The following is a 26,748-nucleotide window of genomic DNA, read 5'->3' as shown; positions in this document are numbered from 1 at the left end:
AAAGGTTACACAGGTGAGGTTTGGCAGGGGTGGAAGCGGGGCAGAGCTTCTGGAGGCCCCCTCAAGGCCAATATATGAGTTTGCATGGCTGTTTGTGTGTGTGTGTGTGTGTGTGTGAGAGAGAAAGAGTAAGAGGGAGGGAGTCGGTGAAAAAGTTGCATACAGAGAGAACTTTACCAAATTCATCATGTATCTAACAAGTTCTTCATCCTTCTTGTTGTGTCACAAGAGTTTAAGACCATTATACATCCCACGTCTCTTCTCGCAGTGGGAATCTTCCACCCATGCCTCTAGAAGTCCTTTGTAACCTTACCTTTACCATCTTACATTAAATTATAGGTCCCTCACATTGTCTCAGCGCTCACCTGCCCCAGATAATCTGCAGGGCTGCGTCAAGACTGCTCCTCTTGTTTCCTCTGTTTGCCTGACAAACGCTCCCCTGACACACACACACACACACACACACACACACACACACACACAAAGCCAACTTGTCCAACAGAAAGGAGACCACTTAAGTATGACTCGCCTTCAACCTAGTAGCCACAGAAGAAAGAGAGCAAAGCTTCATATCAGTCATGAGCATCAGGGATGTAAAAAACATTTTCACACTCAGGTGTCTTAATGCTCTTAATGAAATCAGTATTAGGCAAAGGAAGGAAGTAGATTCCCCTAGAGGGGCAAAGAGTGTCACGTTGTACGGAGTTATCTCTTAGTAATAACGCTGCTTAACCCTGTACCAAAACACCTACTCGTTAAGAAAAAGATAAGTATCAGTGGGAGTGGAAGGGCTCTCCCAAAGCTGCATGTCTGGAGGGGCTGAGGATTCAGCGGGCAGGGAGGGTTTAGAGGCCTGGGGTGGGGTGGGGTGGGAGCGCAGGCAGGCTTCGACCAGTGGGTTTCAGATGTCATGGCAGATTCTTTCAGGGACAAATTACAGGGTTTAACTCCTCTTGTACCCGGGATGCCTGTATTGGGTTTTAACTTCCTCGATAGGCACTCGAGCACCGCGCTACTCAACACTATTGTCAGACGCACACTTGACTCTGGAGATGCTTTCGCCTACTCTCACGCTCTCAGAAACTCTTGAAGACTTTGATCACTCAGTGCAAGTGGCGGCCCTTGTTGCAGCTTCTGGAGAGAGCAGAGAAGTGAAGGCCCTCATGAGCTTTATATTAGTTAGCGTGTTGGTGTTAAAGGGCTTTGCATGAGTGGCCCTCATTAACCTCTTAACGTCTTTGTGCTTTGAGTTGGCACAGGGCTGCTCCATAGATAAGCTTTTCTATGAAACAGCTAAAAGGCTTGACTCTGGTATTAGCCTAACATAATCATCTGTGTTTCAAACACAGTAAACAAAGAATCAGATCCAGCTGGAGCATTATGCATTTGTGTCAGAACACACTTTCTCTTGCCTAACCTCATAAATACATGCTGGTCTGTCCCGTACACAACTTCTCAATACACCCCAGCATCAAACTCACACACATAAACACACAAATGTACACAAACACACACTCCCAGTGAGCTGTAACAGACCTAAAGCTCTCTGAAGCATTTAGCAGCACGCTAGCAGGTTTACTCCATGCTGCCAGTGCTGGGAGGAGTGCTGAAGCATCTAATGCAATTTCAACCCAACATGGCTCTCTGAATAAACATCACTGAAGTGTACTGTCTACTGTATGTTGATCTACTGTAGTGCTTTCTTTTTTTTCTCCATACAAGCTTATCTAATACCCCCGTCCCCTCTCTCTCTCTCTCTCTCTTTCTCTGATTTCTGTAGAGACTACATTTGCCTCCAGACTTGTCTGAGACGGTGAGTCGTGTAAGCAGGGGGGAGCTTTCAGGAGCGGCCGCCGTGGCTTCAGCCTGTGGCTCCGTTACTTCCGGCAACAAACACCTGGACTTCTAGAACTCCCACACAGTCGCCACCGGCAACTAACACCTGGAACGCTACTGCGTTGTCCTCTTAACCACAGTGACCGGGTTGTTCCCTCGCCCACACAATGTCAGAAGTGATAACCCTGGCCGCCTTTACCACCTGCCAACTGTGCCAGCCAGGGGTGACTACCTAAACATCCACAGTAAATCTTCTCATAATGGACATGTGTCAACCTTCAAGTACTTTTAGAATTAAAAATACAGTGCACTCTGTGGTGTTTTTGTCTAAAGTCTGATAGCTTATATTTGCACATTCCAAGCCGTCATAAAAAGTTCATTTAACTTCTGTTACAAAGCAACTTTTTTAATACCCACAGCCCCCCTCCCTGCTTTAAGCTGCAAAAAATGTAAGACGATTTATGATTGGCCTGCTGACTTTTTCACTCAAATGAGGAAGTCAGATGGAGGACTCTTTAAAGATTTGGTACATTGTTTTTTTGCTGCTCCTGGAGAATTTGAATACGAGTAAAATGACATCCTGAAGTATTTTTCATTCTTTATAAAGTCTCCGGCTTGGAAAACATTAAATAATTAAACTGCATGTTCCCATGCTCTACTTTACAAAACAAGTGGCCACCCCTGTCTAGCTCCATCATGTACAATACTAGTATGCAATACAATCTGCTTTTGTTTTGTTAAATAAAAGAAAATGAATACAAAATACACACCATATGATCTTTATTGTTTCACTACGCACCAGCTCTAAAGAGAAAGTCGTCTGTATGTAAGTGAGTGAGTTCTGAATGACTGATCTGTGGTCTGCCTGGCTGGTTTCAGATTTGAACAGCGATGCCTCCGCCTGACCCTGAGACTGTGCTGGTGAGTGATGTCTACCTCCAGTTAGCTGGAGAGCAGAGCGGGGGAATGTGGGCAGAGGGTAGGAGAGCTAGATTTGGGTGCAGGCTTCACACCTCATCAGGCATGTTTGCTGGATGAGCTGCTTTGCCATGACAAGCCCAAAAGAACAAATTAGGTCAAATGGTGACATGGAGAAATGTGGAAAAAAAAAAACAACAACATGAAAAACTAAATGTTTCATTCTTGTTTTCCTCAGTCTGCTGCTGATGCCACTTTGATTTTTTTTGCCTGTGAAAAGTGGCAGTATTGGTAAGCATCTGCAACACGTGTTGGGAGAGTGTAGTGTTACCTGACAGTTTCATGCATGGATGGAGAGCTCTAATATCAGGTGTATGAGAGAGAGAGAGAGAGAGAGAGAGAGAGAGAGAGATGACGTACACAGGTCAAAAATACAGGTGAAAGAAAGCTTCTGTTGTCAAGATAAAAACTGTTTTCCAAGTTAGTGTTTTTGAACAGCTGACATATTCAGGGTGCACTTTAAAAACAGATTAAAAGAGACAGAATTCATTTTGCCATTTGTTTATATTTCCATGCTTCTGGTACAGTCTGTTTGTTCACTTGTGACAGTTTGGTGCTGATTCAAGTTGAGTAAGTTCAGAAAGTTTGTAGTGGTTTGTTTCATGTTAAAACCATGAACACATTTCTAGTCAGTTTCTTCTTGTACTAGATTTAGAGATAATGAGTGTTAAGTTTAGAATTTAGTGAACTCAAACTAGTTTTGTGTATACTTGTTCAACCGATTTACATATATTTCCCATGCTGCTCTGCATATTCGTCAAGTAAAAAAATAAACAGCATTTACAATATAACTTCTCACACCTGATTGGTCCGTGCGCTATCCCTTTAAATAAAGTCGCCTGTGCACACTTCAACCGTGCCGGAGCTAGCTAGCTTCTGCAATGACGATTCATTTATAGTACCAGTAAACTTACTTCAACCTCTGAACACAGTAACTGGAACATATTCATGGTTTTACACCGGGGTACTTCTGATCCCTCAACATCAACCCTTATAAGACACAAACCTCACAGAATTCATTTTACATGAGGATATTTTTCCTCAACTTTCTTTTACTACTCAGTTAAAACACTGTTTATAAAGTGTTAAAGGTAGAAAAAAATACAACATGTGTATCATTTAAATTGATTTGCAAAAGGTAACATGTAAAGAATCTCTGAATGTTGTGGGCACATTTTAAAGGGCCTACTTCTTCAAAGGCCTTTAGTACATAACAGAGAGTAGACTTTTATAATCGCTTTTGTCCTGTTGATCCCAATCAAGATCATAGTGGTTTCCTACTTGAGCTTTTGTGCGCTATTTTTTATGTCATCTCTGAGTATCAGTAAAGGATTATCTGAAGTTATCAAAGTTTGAATAAGGGCAGACCATAAATAAAGATTGTGTCTGACTCATTAGATAATAATGTTACCATATTTGTTTAACATTTTTTTTTTTAAACACAAACTTGGACTATGGTGTGTTCTATTAACAGCAAAGAGAGAAGCTCTACTTCATGAAACACAGACGGAGATTCTCAGTCAAACTAACAGATTACAGAGTTCAAAGTTTCTCAAGGACTTTTCCCAGAAACTTAAATTGCCTGACTTTGTTCTGAGTGAGATTTAAATCCAATCCTTTTCATCCTGACGTTGTGTATTATTTAGACTTCCACTAATTGCGAGTCTTGCTTGCATTTTTGAATCCTTCCTTTTCATCCTGCCTCTGTAATTATTCATGTTCCTGCTCTGCCTCGGCACAGTCGCCTAACCTGTTCTCCGTCTCCTTCTCTGCGCTGTGGAAACAGTATTTCCCTGATTTCTCTGTCCTGTGATAAACTGGATGAAATTACCAGAATGGAGATATCGAATTATCGCAGAGAAGAAATATAAATCACCGTAAAGAAATGTGATCACGCTGAAATCCTTCAAGTTCTGATTGGACTATTAGGTATCGACTGAGATGGGTCAATTTAATAAGTCAGTCAGTCTTAACATGATATTTGGTGCTGTTACATGCTGACCTCACTCTCTCTTGGATGCTCTCTCGCTCTCTTTCTAACACATCCCTTCAAATCCACACACACACACACACACACACACACACACACACACGACCCCCCTGCTGTGGCAGCAAGTGAAGCAAAATAACTCACTCTGCCACACAATCGCTCCTTTGCCTCGCTCTAGGCACTGACTGCTTTATTCCATGACTTTTCTCTCTCTCTTCTCTGCGCCCTCCACCTCCTCATTGGTTCTGTAATTTTTTTTTTTCTTCATACCATCGTAACTCTGCCACAACAAGAGCCAGTGATGGTGAATTGCTTGACCTTTCTCATTGTGTGGTGGCGGTGTGCTGTGTGGTCTGTGTCGACTTGGTTCAGCCCATACATCAGGAGAGGGTTTGTTATTGTGGACACCTTTGTTTTGTGGGAATTGGAGGTGTTGTGTGTGAAATAGGAGCCCTTGTACTGGCATTTGTCAGCGTTGGATTTGTTTAAAGTTGCAGCTATGATGCATTTGTATGTCCAAGATCCTTGACTCCGACACTGTGTATGAATTGAACAGGCAAAAAGGCTTTCTTTAAGACACAATTTTACTGTACAAAATGTTTTATAGTTTTCACAAAATACATTTAGAAAGCTCCATTTTAAATAAAATTAAATTGAAATATTTAAGAGACAGCGTGTAGACGTTTTTATCTCAGAAGCATTGCTCAGACGTAAACCCAGTGTGTGTGTCCATGTTCTACGCACACTGAAATCAAAATGCAACAACTCAAAAGAGCATGACAGATGATGCTAGAAAAACCCTCCCATGGTCTTCAATTATAAATAAGGACTGCGGGGTTCGACTGCAGTCGCACAAACTCGAAGCCAATGTAATCGAAACAGAACGTGTTTACAAAAGTTTTGCAACACAAGACTAATATCTTTAAAAAAACACTGTGTACTAGATGAAATACAAAGGCTTTGGTCTGTTTTACAATCAACAATGATTAAATCTGATATGTACTTGTAAACAACTGCCAAACACTTAAGTTTAAAACTCTGTCAAGCAATGTTTAATCATAATTATAGGAATTAAATATTTCTAGTTGCACATTTTTTTGACCATAGGACACTATAATACAACTATAGCTAAGAGACAAATTGTACCTGACCCTAAAGAAATGTATTTCATGATGCGTGGAACATTTATAGAATATTCTCGGGGATATAAATGAAATCAACTTTTATTGGAGAAATCTTTCTGGAAGATTTCTAGGGAAGACAAGTACTTTACATTTTGACATAAACAAACTGGATTATATCGAAGACGCAGTCTACCATTTACAGACTACAGGTTTTCTTTGACACCTGTTTTCCCCACATTTAATGTTCTTCGTGGTATACTAGAGTCAATCCAACCACCGAAGCAAGAGGTCCAAGTTGTGTTGCATGTCGCGTCGTCTTTGCACACATCGAGCTGTCGATCCGTGTTTAATAAGTCAGAGGGGAGACCACAGCCTCAGTGGGTGGATCAAGTTTTTTTTTTTTTTTTTTCAGTATCCTCCGCTAAATATCCATCCGTACGAAATAAGACCAATAAATAGTTTATTTTTTTTCTGACACAGTAAGAGTCTTCCCTCCAGCTTTTTTCGTCTTTAATGATATGCAACAGCGTCCAGAGACCATGCAAAGGCTGGTAGAAAGTCTCGATATAAGCAGATTAAAAAGATAGTCATGGCAGAATCTCTCCTCTCGCAAAAACAAACGCAAGACCAACATGGTTTTCTAGCAGTCCATCTATCAGTACTTGATCTTGGTTTTTCATATTAACATACAAATGGCCATTTACTAACACACCAGAGAAAAAAAGGAAACAATGACTGAAGTTGGAAATAGAAAAAAAACAGATAAGTTTTTGTTCCATAAAAATGTTAACACCGGGCACTTTACAGAGGTCCATATTTTTTTTCCCGTCTTTCCATCCTTGTTCTCTCTTCCAAGTCCTCGTTTGTTTGAATGTGCCTAGAGCTACAGAACAGCACACGGTCCCACCGGAAAAAACAAAGCCCAGACATCCCAAAGCTCTCCCAGAGTCTCTCTCTCTCTCTCTCTCTCTCTCTCTGTCCTCCTTTCCTCTTATGTCCTTTGCCTCCATTCAACCCTTCCTCGCCTTCTCTACTCTCCTGTGCCGTGTATGTGTGAGGAGCACTGCCGGAGGGCGATGGTGGAGTGGGTGGTTACAGGGTGAAGTAGCTCTTCTCTCTACTGTAGTCTTGACCAGTACTGAGACATGTCAGGCTCGCTGCCTGGGACTTGGACAGGGACAGACACTCCAGGAGAGATGAGTCCTGCAGAGATAGGGAAAGAGAAAAAGACGTCAGTTAGAAAAATAAATAAAAAGCACAGGCCCCTTAAGTCGACATGCTAAATTAGATGAGTGGATGCACCATGCACAGTTCGCCTTATATCACAGAGCATTGTGCTTTAAGCACTTGCAAATAGGTAGACGAGCAGTGGAGCTGCAATGAGTCACAATGCTCTGCACATGGTTGCACAGTAAAAGGCTCGCAAGCTCGATAAATTGAGGCTTTGGCAATGGCATTTAAACAGAGAGAGTACAACAGCAAATGAATCAAATTAATTAGCAATTTAGCACAGAGGAAATGTGGTTCTGCATGATTAACTCTTCATGACTATAACCGGTATATATGGCTCCCAGTAACAGCATCCTAATGGGGTGGAACTAAACTATGGGCTGGAGTAGTGGGAGTGACATGATGGCGTAGAGCTGGCGATGAAATGAGCTTGGTTCATGCAGCCGCAGGAGGAAAATGATGTGGGATGTAGAGCTATCGATACGTTAAAAGCATGAGGAGGACAGAGCATGAATCAGAGACGGCTATGGAAGGCCTAGTTAGAGCAAGTGGTGGCAGATAGTTTCAAAAAGAGTGCACTAATTCCCAAGCATGTTGGTAAACAATGAGCTTTCTGCCTACCTGTTGAGGTGGTACCAGAAGTGGTCATTGATTGGCTGTTCATATGTGCCTGCATATGAGGGGGCGTGTATGTGTCGTAGCTCCGCCCGTTCACAGGCGGACTGGTAGGCAGCATGCAGGAATAAGAGGAGGTCTGGCTGGGCTATAGATGGGGGAGAGAATGTTACATTAGCTTAGCCAACCATATTTGAAGTCTTTAATACTGTCAGCTCTCAAATGTCTTTCATTTTATTTCGATTATTTTTTTTGGTTTATTATCCTTTAATTTAAAAATAGACGGTTTAAAGGAAGATTTTATTTTGGCCAGGAAACATTTTGAAAATTACTCATGCTGTTTTTTTATTTTTTATTCCACTCTTAAAAATCATATAAATCACCAAAAAAGATATAATAAAATGACATCCTTTATAACATTTGACTGTAAAGCAATAAGGCCTTTTTACTTACTTGCATAGGTAGATTGTTTGCCATGGTGAAGCTGGGCATGGGGGGCAGTGCACTGTAGGTGTTTGCGAGTGCAGAGTCAGGTCTACCCAGCATTGACCCCGAGGTGAAGGACACTGTGAATAAGATTTAAAAACATTAAAAAAAAGACACATGAACAGAGTGTTGTGTAGTGCAGGATGCCGTCTCATTAGCGTTAAGTAGTGCGTGTGTAAGCTGACGCCTCATGTGACAGGCTGATGGGCCCGGACAGATATACTGTACACCGTGAGTCTCAGGTGATTGACTTGTGAGCATGAGCTGCAGCTCTGCCGGTGTGTGCCCTCCTGCCTGATGCGGTAATTACGCACAGAGTCAGCTGAGAAGTTTTGCTCAATCATCCATCAAAGGGAAACCACCGCTGCTTCTTCATGTGAACTAGAGCGCACTGACACAGAGGCCTCTTTGCTCTTTTTTTTTTTTTTTTATATTCCTCCGCAGGCTTTTTCATAATAATATTTAGTTGTTTTCATCTGCTGACTTGAACTCATGGACGCTCAATTGTGTTATTGCTTTATGTGCTTCATTTGTCAAATACAGTTGATGAAAAATTACATTTTTAGATACAATTGTTTTTATTTATTTTTTGACAGTTGGACGATGTTAAAGTAGTGCCCTGGCTGTGTGGTGGACCTACCCGGCGTGGTGGGCTGTGGGATGGCCTGGTACACACTGGTGCTAAAGCTGCTGCTGATGGGAATGTGACTGGAGGAGTTGTTGGCCTGCCGGCGCTGGTTGCGCAGCTTCTCCTCTCGCCTCCACTTTGCTCTTCTGTTTGAGAACCAAACCTGTGATGCAAGGTGAGGTTCTTATTAGTTTACATACATCTTTTAAACAGCATTTCTGAAAAACGTTGTTTTCTTTAGCTGTTCTCATCACTCACTTGTATTCTTGCTTCGGGCAGGTCGATTTTCGCTGCTAGTCTCTCTCGTGCGAACACATCTGGATAGTGGGTTCTTTCAAATTCTGTAATGCAAAAATACGCACAAGACATGTGTAAGCAAATACGTTTTCAAATAAATCCAATAAGTTTATTTTTATCTGGGGCGTAGTGGAATATTCGCTGTGTCAAAGGCTCATAATAAGTCGATCGAAAATGATCAGCAACGTGTTTTCTTTTAATAAGACGAAGCTATGACAAAAAAAAAAAACATTTATAAAGACATGATTCATAGATTGTTGCACCTTTTTCCAGCGCTTCAATCTGCTCCTGTGTGAAAGAAGTTCGGTTTCTCTGTAGTTTCCTCTTGAGCTGCAGACGCATCTGTGTCTCCTCTGAGTCCTCTCCGTTCGAGCTGATGGAGTTTGTGTTTTCTCCTGCACCGTCTTGTTGCTGGCAACCATCTGCAAAAAAGAAAGAAAAAAAAGAGAGGGGGGTGGAGGTTATAATGGAAATATACATTCAATTAAGCTAATTGAATAATTAATTCTTGGGCCCCGTGTTGTATCAGTCTGCGACTAATTGTACAGAGCGCGGTGCAACATCATTAATTAAAGGCCCCGGTCATGCTTGATTGGACTCAAAATCAGAGGAATGATTGCCATCCCCTTCTTAATGCAGCCAGATTACAGCCTGCGTGAAAAGACACAATCTGAAGAAGGCTCCGCGGTCAAACTGTTTATAAAATATTGTGGGAACAAAACGTGTTGGCGAGGGGAAAAGGCTGCGCGTACTTCTCGCTCCCAAAACAATGGCGTGTGTTCTCAAAAGGTTAAGAGAAATGTGACAAGATGTGGCGAGCTCTCTTTTCACAGCCTATGAAATGTATTAAAACCCCAAACTCTCTAGCCCCCTTTTTTTTTTTTTTTTTAGGGGGCAGAGCAATGCCTCAATGGTCGTTCCCATATGGGCGTTGGTATAGCCATTGAGGTGACCACCAACTTTTGAATAGGAGAAGACGCTTTTCAGAATGATACAATGCCTTCAGGAGTAAGGGAAACCATTAAACTATGGACACAGCCCGGGACGAGCAGTGAGCCCTCGGTGGGTGTAATATATGGGAGGGGGGAGCCATTGGAGGAGATGACAAAAGGATCCTCTCTCTCTGGAGGCGCGCAGGCTATAGTGCTTTGGCATTGTGCGCACGAGGATCCTAGTCAACAGAGCTTTGAGTCCAGTGTGTTAACCCTTATCCACTACCATCATTAATCACGTCCCCCGGCCAGCTCCACGCCAGTCAGGATTTCTGTCTTCAATTGGAAACAAATGAGTGAGGAGAGAGCATGCAACCCCCTGAACAACCCAAATCAGGCCAATCTATTCACTGGCCCTTCAGTTTGCAGGGCGAGGCTTATCGACTAATGTCTGTCTTGTTGTTGGACATCATTATCACACCGAGGAGTTAATGCGAAATTAAGCAGGGCTGCGCTGATAGAAGGCTGCTTTATGTAATATCTCACTTGTGTTTTCCTGCAGCCACGAAGAGGAATCGTTCATGGACATTGTTCAGGCAGTTTTAATTGATTGTTATTACCGAACATTTAAATAGTTTCACTGGGTAGTGAAAACTTTATGAAGATGGAACAGGTGTGAGGAGGCCACGGAAGCTGATTCAGATTCTGAAGCTGCCCACACAAACACACGCAGGGAAAAAAAAAAATCATTTGAGTTGTTGATTCTTGATTCTCCCCCTTACTCTAATTTCCTTTTGTGGGAAAATGTAGCACTTTGGAATTTCACTCACGTTGTTCTGTAGGCCGTTTTACGCGCCCATGGAAACATATTTAAGTGTTTCTAAAATATAAAAGTTTTTGGTTCACTGGATAGAACCAGATACGCAACATTTCTCGACAATTTCCTTCGCTGCAAAAAAAAAAAAACAGACGAAAGTACTTTTCTATAGGCCAATAGTTTGTATCCACGCTATTTGTTTCTTCACTCCCGGATAATCCATAAAAAGGAGTGAATGTGCTGCTATTATCCGTCTGCCAGACCCACTGACGCTGGGATGGGATTTGTTTTCTTTATAAAAGCGCTGGGAAATAAACTCATTCTTTAGTATCACGATGTCTCAGCCAGTGAGGCGGAAAAGCAGCAAAAAAGAGAGAGTGAGGGAGAGAGAGAGAGAGAGAGAGAGAGAGAGATACCGAACCAATTGCGGCACCTTTCAGCTGCTGAGACCGGATCAAAACACTCTTGAGAACCCGCTTTAGAAGTGAAAGGGAAAGTGAGAGACTAAATCCTATAGACGGGATTTAGAGCCATATAGCCAGTGAGTGAGAATGAGAAAGAGATGAAAGAGGAAAAATCGGTGCGGAGTTTTTTTTTTTTATTCGTTGCTCTTTGGATAGAGTTGTCTTCTTTTGGGGCCCTGTCACTCTCCACGGAGCCTTTCTATCTGCGCACTGGGCTGTCGGCTGGAAAACATATTTTTATTCCCCTGGGACGATTGATTTACCAAAGTACTAAGTGAATGCATCAACACAACAACCAGGGGAATCGTTTTATTTTCACTATATAATATTTAGTTTTATGATAGAATTATAAATAGTTTATGACTGGCCTACTTATAGGCTAATGATAATAATAATTGTGATTCAATAAGGTAAATTAACAATCAATAATACTCAATCTTATGAGCTTCGAACACAGTCATCTATGGAAATAATAATAATAATAATAATAATAATAATGATGATAATTGTAATACGTTCGCAAATATATGTTAATTTGATTGTTTCCGCATTACTGCTTTCTAAAAACACCCCCCACGTGTCCAAATCAAACCATTGCTAACATTGAACTGAATTCCAGCACGCATAATTCCGCCTTTACAAGAGAACGCTTCTACGTTATACACACTGGGTTTATACATTTATGAGCGAAGCACCTGTGATTCTTCTCATAAAAACGCACTGTGTGTTCGGTCTGCTGCGGGAAACCCTGTGAGGTGGAATATTTCCACAGCAGCCCGACCGTCTCCACACTCCTGCATGTTGCCATAATGAGAGACAAAGCCCTCTCTAATGAGCAATTACACGTAGTGCGGAGTGTTCCCATAACCAATCATTGCGTGTGAAGGAAAACATTCCTTTGTACTAAATATCCCCGCACACACAGACACACACACACACACTCACAGACACAGCTCGGCCTCCCCATCAGGAGGGGAGGAAAACTCCGGCTGTTGGATGGACACCTCTGCTGAAAGGACAAGCCGCTGTCACGCACATCCATGTCTGGGACAGTGGAGGCATTGAGACTGCATGCACGGCCTGTAGCTTCCTCTAATCGACTAGTCTTAATTGGGGGTCTTGTTCAGGGCATCAAAGCATGCCAATACAATACCTTCCCTGCAAACAGAGCCGTGGACCGGAACCACTGGAAGAGTGAGCTGTAAAACTATTCAGATTCAAACATGACGGGGTTGTGGTGACCTCTGTGGAGTTCAAATCGAGATTACTGAAGGTTTTTTTTTTTTTTTTGGTGGGGTTACTGACCAAAACATGAAACCTATAGATGGCTGGTTTGGATTCCTTCTGTGATACAACCGTGTGTGCGTCAAGGTGTCTTTATCGCCAAAGTGTGATAATGAGGCTCACCTTGGTTGGGCTGCCCTGGCACTGATGTTCCGGGGTACCAGCCGGGCCGGGTCCCCCAAGTTCCTGTCTGACCGTTGAGCATTCTCAGCTTGTCATACATGCCATCTGCGCCCATCTGTTGCTTTTCACTAGCCAGGTTGCGGAGGACTCTGTTTATCGATGACACCTGAATGACAAATTGCATATGATGAGACTGGAGGATTGGGATTAGGTGGAGCACCATATCAGTTTATAATTCCTCAGAATGATAAGGAATGTGCAGAGGATGAAGTTTCCTGAAAAGCGCATAAAATGGACATCGCACTGATGCTTCAGTGTGTCTGGGTGCAGCAGTGTATTTAATAAGAGTGAACGGATGGTTGCCCATCTCCTCTTCCTCCACTGCATGAGAAAAAAAGTCATTTCATGTGGCAAATTAAATCATGCACATAAGTTACAGTCAATGCACTTACGCTGGGTATGTTGTCGTTTGTGCAGATCCCCTCCGACAGAAGTCTGTCACGGATCTCCCACGCGAAGATAGACGGACACTCCCGCTTGTACTGAGCGATTTTTGCGACCACCTCCGGAGTGGCAACCCTGGGCTTGCTGCCGCCTATTGCTCTCGGTCTTATGGAGCCAGTTTCATAATATCTGCCCAGGATCTTGCTCACGCAGCCGTTGGATACCTGGATAGGAAACAAAAGACACAATTCACATACATTATTTACGACTATTAACGGAATTTCTAAGATGACGTCAATTAATTATCACCTTTTCACTGTCCAGCACTTGGACTTCATCATGGGTCTATAAACACAAAGAATATGCCTTGAATGGTATATTAGGCGTTTGTTTTACAATAGATGTATTCTTTCTAAGAGCAGGCACATAACTTTACTGTGTGTGTGCTTCATTGGACATTTGCAGTAAACTGAAACATGTTACTAATAAATAATAATTTTACTCACTTTAAATGCAATTCAACATTTAGGCCACAGAAAACATTGATTTAATATGAAAATCATACCCTTATTATGTCTTCCATTTTTACCCTAAGAGAATTTTGTATCGATTGAAAAGAAAGTCAGTTTGATCCTGTTTTAAAAAAAAAAGGAATTGAAATATTCACCTGCAGTATCCTGGAGATGTCGCAGGGCCGAGCACCACTGTGGGCAAGTTCAACTATTTTCTGCCTGGTGGAATCCGGCAGCGGTCTACCATTAACAAACACACCACCAAGCTGGTTTACGCCACTGTGACCTACATGGAGACAAAAGCATCGCAGTCATCACACCGCATCATCCCCCTACATTTAAAACATTGGCTGGTAAAAGCAAATAATTTGGTATTGAATGGTATAAGGAGGATGGTAGAAGCGTTCAGGAAAAAAACCGAGTTCAAGATGGAACATGGAGACAGGAGGACAGAAGGTTATTTGAGTTTGCTTCGAAATACGATAAGCCCTTTTTTATATATGAGGTTGTAAAATGTGTTAAAACATCTCAAGTGTTCTGTTAAAACGATTGTTTAAGACTCTGTTACGTCGCTCGGTGCATTCCCCTCTGAAGACAAACACTGCACAGTTATTCAGTAATACATGCACAACATGAATAACACGACCTTAATCTGACGACAAAATAAACACACCGAAACACCTTTTTTGAAATAAAAACGAACACGTCGATCGGTATTGTGCCCTGAGGAAACACAACCAACATTTGCTCAAACCAGCAAACTTTGGTATTTAAACATCCGCACCGTTATCCATCCTAACTTGAACAGCTGCGCATCACCAAAACCAGCTTCCGACTTATGAACTATCCTAAAATAATAACCAGCAGCACAGACAGCAACAGACAACACTAAACCTGAAACAATGTGTTAAATTAGCGTGCATTCACATGCATCGCTTTCGAGAAAGTAGCTTTAAATCGACATCCTTTCCTCCAAAACATTCAATAATTGCGCATCAATGAAGCAGGCAGCATACAGGATACTAGCTCCAAAATAGCATTTTTTATAATTGGTTATTGTATAAAAATGATATTTTTTGCTAAATTATTCCTAAATTGTTTTATAGAATCCCTCTAAAGCAAAGAATAAGCCCGCAAACCTGAAGCCAAATGGGAGAGCTGACTCCCCGGAGTGCCTGAGCTGCTCTCTGTTTCTCCGCTGCCTTCCCCTGCGCTGCCGCCCGGTACATTGACTCCGGGAGCAGAGGCTCCTTAGCAATAAATAAGCTCCAAATATAGAAGAGGGGGAAAATATGATGAGCCTGCCTGACATTTGTCTTTAAAATAAAGCTAGCTGCACGTCAAGTTTGAGCTTAATTTCTGGAAATAGGCGGAAGTCGCCTCGGATCATGCATGGGAGGCTAATTGAAAAGATCAGTTGGAGCACTTGTGGCAGGCATGTCACTTTATGACACCGCTCTGCTTTTGAAAATCGCATCGTCACGACAAATAGTAGCATGATAAAACGACCCTTTCTGTCTGCATTTGGATATCACTCAGACAAAATTGGACGCTACTCGTTTACCCTCCGAGGGAGACTTCGTTTTAAGGTGGCCAGGGGCTACGCGCGGTCACACAAACGAGGGCGCGCCTGGATTCTTAACATATTAAAAGTGACATGCAGTTTTTTTCTCCCCCCCTTGTTTGTATTTGACAACAAATGCTCACAGCCACTGCAGCCCTGTTGTGTGCAATCAGTGGGCGTCTTAACCCTGAAACATGTCATAGTGCTGTGATTTAAACTGCACACTTTATTTACCAGAAATTAAAAAAAGGCCTCTGTGAGAATTAACCTGTTTAACTGGGGTAACATATCCCTTTTGGCCGCTGTGTGTAATAATCTTCCAGCGTGGATCTGATTGATAGTAAATCCATTATCATCCCTCCTGCTCTTTGGTAATTCCAGGATTAAGTGGAATTAATAGACTTCTCACACTGAAATTGGCCTATGCGCATTAAGCAGCCCCTGCTTTCTCTGCGGGCTTTCCACGGCTTCTCCATGTATACACTTCTGATTTATAACAATCAAATAAATCCTCCGGATCGATAAAACCGTCAGATAAGGACATCACATAAAAATCAAACTCTGCTAAAAGGTTAAGTCTTAATCATGGCGACAATTCCCTCAAGTGCCCGGAGTCGATCTCGCCCGCTGGCGCTGATTATGCGCCTTGTATTCTATTGCGAGTGGACTAATAGGAAAACATATGGTGTCAATTTGGACGCTCCCCACCATATACACCCAGGAGTTATTAACACAAAAGCCACCGAGGCCGCCGCGACCTTTAGACAACCCAAAGGGCCGGGCCCAATGATATCTGCTCGGCAATTCGCAGCAGACATCACACGCCAAAGCCAGGGGAGCATCCCATTATCATCAATCCGCAGCAAAGCAGCAGCGCTGGGTGTTGTACACAGCTTTGATAAAGGCCCCATCATCCCCTATAATGGACAACTGGCAAGCGCTGCGGCCTTCCAAATAAAACTCTCCTGCCCCCCAGTTTGTACAAGAATTTTTCCTTTTGAAACAAACCTCTGCACATCAAAAAAAAAAACAACAAAAAAAAAACTCCAACTGTCAGCATTGGATTCAAACATATTTGGACTATAATGCGCACAGATTACAGCACAGACACGTCATCGAGGTATATGGAGAATAATATAATAAAATTATTCCACACACCTTCATCACAGATGTCATACACCTCTTGTCCAGCAGCAAGAGAGAAAATGTTTCATGTTTATCCTTTTTTGTTTGACACACACACACCAGGCATAAAAGACAGAAATCATGGGCCACTTTAATAAGCAGCTTCATCTAGCATGTTTTTTTTTTTATGATTGGCACCCACGACAGTATGGTTGTTAATATTTATCTTCCACGCTGAAACTAGTGAGGCCTGCGGTTATAATACAAGCATTTTCTTTCTGCTTCCTGCTGTCTGTCCGTGAAGAATATGGACTAATCTACATAAGACATTATTCCTATTCCTCATGTTTCATGCAGGGCTCTTCTCCACGCAGCTAATCTTGTATGCAGCCTGGCAGCCAGCTCTAACGCTAATGCAGAAGGCTGTGCAATTATTTAATACCAACTCAAGCAGAAACAAAAAATCTCCCTCTCAACCCAGCCCCCCCTTTTATTCTGCCTCCCCCTCTCTTCTCTCTCTCTTTCTCTCTCTCTGGAGCAGGACGACGTGTGATTAACTTATCCAATAATAACTTTGCCTACCTTATCATTGCAAAAAAAAAAAAAAAGTAAAAGATAAATAAATAAATTAAAAGGCCATCAAATAACTGAGAATATTTCTGCGCTGCAACTTCAAAGTCATGCAAATGTATGCCTGAATATATTTCCTTTTAAAGTGTTGTGGAATGAAGAAAAAGTTAGTGCGCTATAATAACAACCAGTGCATGTCAGTGGGTGTCGCTCCCATGCAACCACATCAAAACTTTGCGGTTGTAATTAAAAGTTTCAAATGAAATAAAAACAACTTACTGTTTTGCATCATTGAGGCTACTCCAGACTCCCACGTGGCTTGGTTGTGGTATTCTAAGCGTCACAGGAAGAAAACAGAAGTGGTCAGCATCCAATCCAACTGTATACACATCTGTATTATTTACATGTTTTATTCATTAATTATCTCATCTGATCGTTCGATTTGAATTATTGCGGTTCTTATTTTTAGTGCTTTAACATTACTGATGCATAATGAATTTTGACATCCTCAGTGTATAATATATTTTAATTAAACTTGCCTGGAAACAGAGTTGACTGTCCGCTCTATAACAATTTAGTCAATCATCTGCCGTTTTCACTACTTAATGTCTCCCTATAGGACAAAGCAAAACAACACATTAGCACAGCCACCACAGCTATACTGATGTAGTACTGTATCTGTTTTAATTGTGCCCTACATTTTACACTTAACCTCAACGCTGCTGCCAGACTAATAACGCGAAGCAAACGCGGAAGATGATTATTTTAACATCTATGTTAAGCACTTGTCAACAGACATTTGAACTAACAGCCTAGACGCGATATGAGGCTTTGAGTATCTCTTTTTACATCTGATGGTTTTCTTTCTATGGGCCTTATTTTTTATATTAAACAATCAGCCCTCAGCGTCACAGTTAGACGCCTTTATTTAAAAACTTGATATCCCTCCGCCGAAGGGGTCTATAGCGTGGAAACTTTACAGTGACACACGTTGTCTACCTCGCCTCACTGCTCTGCAAAAGTCCAGACCAGGAGGGGGTACAAAGCTGGTTGTACAAAGCCTGCCGGACTCCCGACAATGCCAACCCCCCTCCCTTCTTTTTTTTTCTGCCTCCGTGTACCACAAACCCCGGGCGAAAACTCGGCCTCCGCGACTAGAAACACACAGCTTCCCTACTAAACACACCAACAAGTTCAGATTAATACAAAGGGCCGGAGGCATGCATCCACCCCCTCCGGGACCATTCACACACCCTCTCTCTCCCTCTCTCTCTCTCTCTCTCTCTCTCTCACACACACACACACACACACACACACACACGACCGTGACCCCGGTGCCGCAAGCGCGTGAATGTGGGTTTTGTTTTGCCCTGCGTTTCGAAAGAAAATTTTAAAAAAAGGGGTAATTTCTTGTTCTAAATATTTGGTGGTTATTTTGTGCTGCTGGTGCGGGTTGTAAAGCGGGCTGAAAGACACAACAGCGCAGTAGGGCGCTCAATTGGAAAAGACAAATGCATTAAAGAAGCTATTGACTGGGGGGGGGGGGAGACAGATAAAAAGGGGGCCAGGCAGGGAGAAGTCTGAAGTTTCCTCGTTTTCTCCCTCCATGCTAACTTGTGTTGTGTGCAGAGCAAAATGGCCTAATAACGCCGGCTAACAGGCTGTGTGTAGAGCAGGGCTAGTTTGTGACGAGCACTTATATAGAGGGCCGCCATTACTGCTTTTAGGCTGCAGTGTCTTTCATGTTTAACAAATAGGCTGAATTAATCAAATGCGGATTCCATCACATGGCCAACATAGCCTGGGTTAGCCTCTTTAGCATGACTTAAATGACCAGAGCAGCCCCAGTTCATTTCTGTTATTACTATTGATTTTATGTCGTGGTTTTATAATTAGACTATTCTGACAAAATAAAATAAAAAGCATTAATTAAGCCTGGCAACTGGGTTCAATCAGTCTCTAGCTTTAAACCTCATAATGTGCATGTGGTTAATCATTTATTTAGGGTCGAAAGCTCAAACGTTGTTGTTCCCGAGGTTAACTACGATCTAATCTGCATTTCTTTTCCTTTCGTAATCCGGAACAACAATGTCGTAATTCAACATGCTTATTCTGACCTCTTACAACATTCAAATGCAGAAGTGGTTTATGTAGGATCTCACTACAATAGCCCCGGTGCAGGTTGTCTTATAGAGGTTATATATTTATTTATAGGCCTATTCAATGCATGAAGTTTGTTTTTCTCTTACATTTTATGGGACACATTTAATGTAGCCTAGGCTATCCGTTTAAAAAAAATGCAAGTATTTTAAATAATTAATCTCCCCTCAAAAGATGAAATATTTTATTGTTTTTATTTGTTTTGTTTTTGTATTTTTTTTACATTTGAAAACAGGAGCGTGGTTGGTTTGCTATTATTGTTAGCCTGTTTTTGTTATATCTATTAAAGGCTGAATAATTCTGAATTTATCTAAAAATTAACAACAACAAAAAGAAATCGATATTTATTTTTATTTTATTTATTTATTATTTCTTTTGAGTATAGTTTTAAAAGCTTATTTGAACATGTCTGGTGTTTAATTAAAACTGATATTGTTTGAAATATTATTATCCGCTGGTAGGCCTGTCAGGATGATGTCTCAGTGGTTTTGAAGACAGCTTTCTACACAGCTTAACTACTCACGTCTAAAATATTTTTGATTTACATTTTTAGCAGAATTGCTTATTTAATAAACTGGGGTAAAGTTTTTTTTTTTTTTTTAATGAAACACAAACCAAATAAAACGGTCATCTTGCCCAACACTTTTTTTTGTTGTTTTTTTTTTTTTGCACAAGGCGCTCGGTTGACTCGCCTGCATGAATCAATCTGACACCTTTCCTCAACGGGTCATTGCGCCCCATTCTCCACGATGATCACTGTCCTGGCCCAACGTGACTTTTTACTCTTTACTGTCATAAATAAGCGGTAAGCTATCCGTGCAGGGCCTAAGCGCGCACACACACACACACACACACACACACACACAATAAAATGGAGCAGATAAAACAGAGACGCTAAAGGCTGTTCGAGTCCAGTCAGAGGAAAGCAGGCTGCACAGTCAGAAACACTCACAAACTCTACACTGAACCTCATCCTAAAGACGATAATCAATCACCTAACATCATATAAACTGCAATACAGAACAGGCTAGTGATAAACATACACTTATAAAGAAAATATAAAGAAAAACATTTTTTAAAGTGATTATTTCTGCAAAAACTTTTTGTCATGTTCTCACCTTTTTGGGGCATCCTGTCTCGTTGTCAAAGTCCTTTTCAAACTACAGGCTTCAGCCTAGTTCTCCACACCACAGAAAGTGAAAAAAAAAGCCGATCAGTCTCTCTCTCTCTCTCTCTCTCTCTCTCGGGGGAAGTTCAGAGGAGGGAAAAATTAGTTTCCAGTGGTCTTCGGCGGAGACGGAGGGGATATCCCTGCGAAGTGGACAGAGATTGACAGTGAACTCAGATGTCAGGACGCACGGAGTTTGGCGAGGATGTGCGCTGGCGTGTGAGAGAGCGAATGAGAGAGTCGGAAAGAGAGAGAGTGGGGAAGAGAGAAAAGAGAGCGAGAGAGGGTAGGGAGGGAGGGAAGGAGGGGAGGGGAGGGAGGGGGAGAATGGTGGTGGTAGTGGTAGAAGGAGGAGGAGGAGGTGGGGGCGAAAAGAGAATGAACACACCTATGCTGATTGGTGATGGAACAAGTGTATTAATGTATGTGTTCGTGGTCTGCTGTGCGCGCCTCGCCTCTCCTCGCCTCGCCTCCCTCCGCCGCTCTTCACTGGCCCATTAGCGCGACCCGACCTCTGTCATCATCCCCCATATAAACACTTCCCCCTGCACCACAGCCAAAGCGGGAAACAGGACCGAGTCACAGCGAGAGAGAGAGAGAGAAAAGGAGGGAGAGAAAGAGAGAGAGTCTCGTCTTCCCAACCCACTAATCAGCCCACGCATGCAAATACCCTGCGCTCACTTGCTGAATATTGCCCTATTGCAGAGCAACTGCCTCGGAAATGCCCATTGGACGGGGCGCTCTATTCTTCCAGGCTGAATTGGGTCCGTGTAGGGAATCTCAGGCATGTCCAGCTCCAACCTGAGGCTAACTAGAGCTGCAAGCAAAGGAGGACGGGAAATAGCAGTGGAGCTCGTCAGTGTTTGAGTTCATAACAGCAAATCAAAATTCTGGCGAGCAGCGGTTTGCAGCGTTTTATGATGTTACAAATAGGCTTTTAATTTTTTTTAAGGCTTTTCTTTCTTCATCCACGTGTCAGATTTAGAAGTTATTAGAGAGAAGAGATTGTTAGACATAAACGTATTGAAAACTGAGATTTAAACCAGTTTTACTCTCAGATTAGGTCTATATTCCCTTTTTTTTTTCTTCAGGTCTATTTTCCTTTTTTTTGTTATAATCTATAGATCCCCAAACTTCCTTAGAGGAAACCCTCTCTGCTGAGTTTTCAGAAATTGTCTTTGAAACTAAACGCTCCAAATCAAAGCCAAGCCCCTTCCCTCACTATAAACAATCAAAAATAATCCCCACCACGTGCTTTTGTTGATTCTTTTGGGTATCACCTTCCCCTGAATAGCCTTACCCCTCCTGTCAACAAGAAGGCCATGCGTAAAGAGCGGAGCCTTTAGGCCAAGCTCCACTGCTCTTTATGGACACATTTGCGAGGCGAGGCGGCCGGCGACGTCACTCCTGCGACCTGACAGCAAATAGCACGCGTAAATAAAGTAAAGCAAATGACTGTGTAGCCATGGCCACACGCTTCCCCAAACTGCGCTTGGTTTTGAATGACTGGCTATTAGCGCACACCTCAACGCACCCAAAAGCAACCCCTCTGCGCCCGTGTTTGAGCGTCCACCCGGAGCTCTGTTGCAGCACCAGTCTGAGCACCGAGGAGCCCCGCGGTTCACTCCAAAAGGAGAAGAAACCGAAGGGGAGAGAATGAGGGTTGTATGGATGTGGAAGCAGAAAAGGGGGTGCATGAAAGGGCAAAGTGGGAGAGAGAGAGAGAGAGAGAGAGAGGGGAGAGGGCCAGGCAGAAACAGGGGGAGGGGAGAGAAATTGCTCGGGTTTTTTGGGGATGGGAGGCCATGAAATGAAGTCATGGAGGCCTACACTTGACTTTCTTTGACATGTGAAAAAGTAGGAGAAGTCAGAGCTCATCAATAAAACACTTTGGAGGTGAAAGAGGGCTCCCTAACAACCATCGCATTCCTGACTATGGGTTCAATGAGTAGACAAACGACGCTGCCACAGAGGGAGAGAGAGAGAGAGAGAGGGGCAAAGAGGGAGGGAGGAAGAGGAGGAAAGAGTGAGAGAGGGGGACTGCCCGGCCTGAATGGGGCCCTCAGTGGGCCGGCGAGATAATGAGCTGAGAGGAGCGGCTCAAACTGTCACCGAGGGTCCTGCGGTGAGGAACAACACTTTGGCCAATACTCCTTCATCAAACAAGCCGTAAACTAAACGAGCACATTCATCTGTTTCTCCTTGCTGCATTGTTTCTACTCACTCTGACTGGTGGCTCAGCCTATAGGCCTGCTTATATCAGCTAAGAGAGGCACGGAGGGAGGGAGGGAGGGGGGGTTCCCAAACATTTTCACGTCAAGGACCCCCCTATTAGACGTGCATTAGACCACAAACACACCCCCTCCACCTCTCCGCAGACCTAAAGGAGTCTGTGCAGAAAAAAACCTCTTAATGATTTACTGTAAAGGCAGAGCTCTACTTTCTTCTTCTGACTAATCTGAAATAGTTACAAATATGAACAGCAGAGATGGAAGCTTGGCTCTGAGTTCAAGGCAGTTTGTAACTCCAGAAAAGTGCAATAAAGTTTAAAGAGGAGGCTGCACCACGACTGTGTTTACTACACTCTGCGTCCTCAGCCATGTGGCACAGCTGCAGCCACTGCTTCAATTCTTCATTTGAGCACAAAGATTGCTGATAAACACCTGACATCTACCAAAACAAAACTCTAAAATGGGGATTTCACTTTGCAAAAGTCTTCATTTTCTGTGCGTAAAAAAGGCGTGTGTTTCTTTGTAGTGCAAATGTTATTGGCCCAGCTGTCAAAAGTCCACACCGCTAACCTGCCCTCAGCTGAAAGACAGATTCCCCGATGAGTGTGTCAAGTAGTTTTCTCAGGAAACAATACCTCCACGAGGTTATTGATTTCTTTTCTTAAGCTGTAAATCCGCTCCAGAGCTAATTCAGTGTCTCCAATCTCAGAAGTTTCCCAATGTTATTATTATTATTTCCAATGTCTTCCTTCGCTTCACACGTAGATGTTCGACTTTATCAGTTAGAATCTTTAAAGAAAATATGTTGCCTTGTTTTTTTTTTTTTTTCTGTTTTGGTCTGGATAGCCATGGAAGCTAAACCCGGGATAGGCTGATGTTGGGAAAGCAATTAGCCCAATTCGGATTAGCAGCAACTAATGCCACAGGCCTTGAAAAGAAAGCCTAATCTGGTCGCTATTTTCCCCTGGGGCAATGTGGTATTTGTACCCATCTCGAAACTTTTAAATACAAAAATAAAAGAAAAGAAAGAAAGGCAGGAAGAAAGGAAAACAGAAGGGGAGGGAGTTGCAGTGAAAAACAGTGACATTGTTTGTAGACAGGAGAAAAGGATGTAATGCAGCTCATTCAGAGAGCTCTTGTTTGGGATTACAGTTTACCCTTTACAGGCTGATGCGACTTCATATCAGAGACATGCATCATGTGTCCAACTGCTGCACACACACACTCTCATTTCATTTTTTTTTTATTGGTTTTCTGTTTTGTTAGTTGTTTGCTTTTGTGATGATCCCCCCACTTGAGGTCACAGTTTGCTCCCTTCTTTTAATCAGGACATCTGGTGAGCTCTATTAGAAACTGAGACAAGGTTGTAACAAGATTGTTTGCAGTGAATCAAAGATGTCTGCGCTGAATTAATCGTTTATTCCTTCCATTCAAAACTGAAGCTTGAATCTATAATCTATAAAATGTTGTATTTTATTTTATTCAGAGGATAATTCACGAGTTATTTTTTAGTAAAAAGAAAAAAGCACCAAATCCTGTTTGGTCATTTCTCTTTTTATGAAATTCAGAAAATCAAATCAAGCCTCTGCTCAAAAAACTTGTTCATGCACCTACGATCAGTTTATACAATACACCAAATAATAATAATTATTATATGATTATTATGATATTTATTATTATTATTATTATTATTATTAAACGTATTTATATGTCTATATTATTAATTAATAATTATATTTATGTTTTATAATTATTATTTTGATGATGAGAAATAGATATTGAATAATATTGTAGTTCAGTCATTTTTGAATCTAATTTTTTTCAGTATAAAAATATATTTTAAATAATATATAATAATTTCATAAAACTGAATAAAAATAATACAATAATTTTAATATAGACTTGGTTAATATGATTTTAAATACAAAATTAATATTAGATTAAAATCCATAATTAATGTGATAATTTATTCTAATAATAATAATTATTGTTGTTATTTTTATTTTCATTGTTGTTGTTTCTGTGGTTTCTTTGACTATCAGACTGCTGAGGAGGAAAGTGGAGCCTGATGTGTTTAAGTTTCCTTGTCGTGGAGCTGACCTGTCATTCATCACGCCGCTTCGCTCTGTCACATTTATTCTTTCTAAACACATTCATGAGCACGTCGCCGCTTCATTTGCATACATGATTTGCGTGTGTGGTTCTGTTTTTTTGTTTTTTTTAATCAATAACAATTAAACAATCAAATGCTTGTTTAGACTTTTTGCATAGACATTTACTCAAACTCCCTTTTTTATGGAGCGCGTTCCTGAAACTGACAATCTTTCTGTGTCAATTTATTTCACAGAAGACGTTGTAAATATTCAATTAAGAAACAAATATCTATGACGCTTCTTTAGAAGACAGATATTTCCAGAAGACCAAACAAGCCCAAGCCTTCTGCTTTATAGGCGATTTTTAAAGGCATTAAAATGTGCCTGTAAATGTTCTTTATTTTAAATAAAGGTGCACCATCCTCCTCCCTTTTGGGATATTTTCTTGAGATCAAAACACCAGTACTTTTTTTTTTTTTTTTTTTTTAATGTTTTCCTCTGTAATTTTCTTCAGTTATTCTTCAATTATCTTCTTATTTTTGGAGACTTTAGGGGAGACATCTATATTTCTTGTGCACCCCACAGAAGGTGTACAGTCCACAGCAGCCCTCTCCTGGCAAAAGGCTGAAGGCTTGGATAAACACCGGGGCTAATGGTGTCACAGCGCTGCTCGGCAAGCGTGACAGAAAGAAACACTGGACCAAAACACACCAGAGAGCCTGGACCTGAGGCGTCCACAGTCCTCCAGCCTACTGATGAAATCACAGGGAATCTAAATCGTGCATGGGGTTAAATGAAATTTTTTTTTTTTTTTTTAAATCTCAGTTTGGCAAAAAGAAAAGAAAAGACTGAGATGAGATCCGAGGCCCAGGCCCGGTCTAGTGAAAACCCTGAGGGCGCACATGTCATTCCCCTGCATGCTAAATTTGACCTGAAATCTGGCACACTTTTTTTTTTTTTTTTTTTGCATTTTAAATCAGTTAAAAATTAGAATGTTAATAAATTTTGCAGCTTCCCACTGTTTACTTGATATGTAGGCTATACTTATAAAGTAATTTCTCCAAGCACACGTGGATTTCAGAGCGTGGAACCAGCAGAAAAAAAGTAAAATATTACGTTGATGGACAGCGTCACTACCGCGCTGATGGATCGAGCAGAGAGAAAAGAGATCCCTCATACATTCAGTTTACAGTGCAGGTCAGAGCCTTTCCTTTCCCCCCCCGCGTTACGCTCACAATAATGGATGCTTTTTAAAGGATTGACGTGCGCTTAATTCCTCGGTGAAGATCGCTAATTACACGCTGTATGTATGTGTGATAAATTACAGCAGTAAGGGAGTCAGATCGCTGTGTGTGGGTGCTCACACCTCCTGTAGGAAGCACTTAACCAATGATTTTACCTAACTTTGCCAATGCATAAGGCTTGGTTCGTGTTTCTCTTTTCTCTGTGCATTTAAAGTGTGAGAAAAGGAAAAGTGGTGCGCGATTTTTGCAGTGTTTGAATATAAAATAAGAATGTCATTGTTAATGGAGATGTACAGTAAGCGTTTTATTATTATAATCTGTCCAAACTCACCGGATACGAGGCAGCAGGCGTGTGTGTGTCCGGTATCCTATGCGCATAAAGTGGTTTCTGTCCTCCGTGGGAGCTCTCCTCCGTGTCACAGCGACAGAAAACTTATAGGTCCCGAATCAAAATCTATCTACCTTTGGATCCGTCGTGGAGTTGAAATGTCAATGAGAGTGGGGAGAAAAAAAATCTGCAGCTCTTACCAGCAACTTTCCCTTCAGCATCAGCCCTCAAGTTGGCAGTGATTGGCTGGAGCGACGGGTCGACGTCATACCTTGGACAGGACGCGGAGCAGAGAATGGGGAAGTGCACAAGGTAGCGTAGGGCTACATGTGGAGCACACCGGCCTGTTTACTGTCCCACTGAGTGTGGTGCATGTGTGCATGGTCTGACTGACAGAGCAACAACAACAACAACAACAACAACAACAAACACAGCAACAATACACTAAGCATAAGCATGTTTAACTTTATGAAAATTTTTATTTATTTCTTTTCTGTTTCATTGC

General features: G+C 41.9%; 2 protein-coding genes across 11 annotated transcripts in view; one reads left to right on the top strand and one right to left on the bottom strand.

Moving 5' to 3' along the window:
• Nucleotides 1-2,603, top strand: part of elp4 (elongator acetyltransferase complex subunit 4) — a 59,918-nt gene extending 57,315 nt beyond the window's left edge. The window contains exon 10 of the mRNA XM_020632993.3: nt 1,781-2,603. Within this exon, the coding sequence (XP_020488649.1) occupies nt 1,781-1,909 (129 nt within the window). The 3' untranslated portion in view covers nt 1,910-2,603. The remainder of the gene's footprint in view (nt 1-1,780) is intronic.
• A 3,406-nt stretch (nt 2,604-6,009) lies between these two features.
• Nucleotides 6,010-26,418, bottom strand: pax6b (paired box 6b). Of its 10 annotated transcripts, XM_065953132.1 has the most exons (15): nt 26,247-26,415; nt 20,298-20,490; nt 17,559-17,632; nt 17,299-17,352; nt 16,483-16,506; nt 13,916-14,046; nt 13,558-13,593; nt 13,257-13,472; nt 12,805-12,970; nt 9,448-9,606; nt 9,146-9,228; nt 8,900-9,050; nt 8,227-8,339; nt 7,780-7,921; nt 6,010-7,131 (listed from the first exon to the last, which is right to left on the bottom strand). In XM_065953132.1, exons 4-15 carry the CDS (start codon nt 17,309-17,311, stop codon nt 7,046-7,048), a joined length of 1,320 nt encoding a protein of 439 aa, XP_065809204.1. In that variant the 5' UTR covers nt 17,312-17,352; nt 17,559-17,632; nt 20,298-20,490; nt 26,247-26,415; the 3' UTR covers nt 6,010-7,045. The 10 variants fall into 10 exon arrangements, with proteins under 10 accessions (XP_065809204.1, XP_020488040.1, XP_065809205.1 ...); XM_020632384.3 differs by lacking the exon at nt 17,559-17,632; XM_065953133.1 differs by lacking the exon at nt 16,483-16,506 and having other exon boundaries at nt 26,247-26,414.
• Nucleotides 26,419-26,748: the final 330 nt, after the last annotated feature.

The sequence above is a fragment of the Labrus bergylta genome, chromosome 3 (assembly GCF_963930695.1).
Source record: "Labrus bergylta chromosome 3, fLabBer1.1, whole genome shotgun sequence".
In the NCBI taxonomy this organism is placed as follows: Eukaryota; Metazoa; Chordata; class Actinopteri; order Labriformes; family Labridae; genus Labrus; species Labrus bergylta.
Note: the sequence above shows the minus strand (reverse complement) of the source record. Positions and strands in the feature narration are given on the sequence as shown.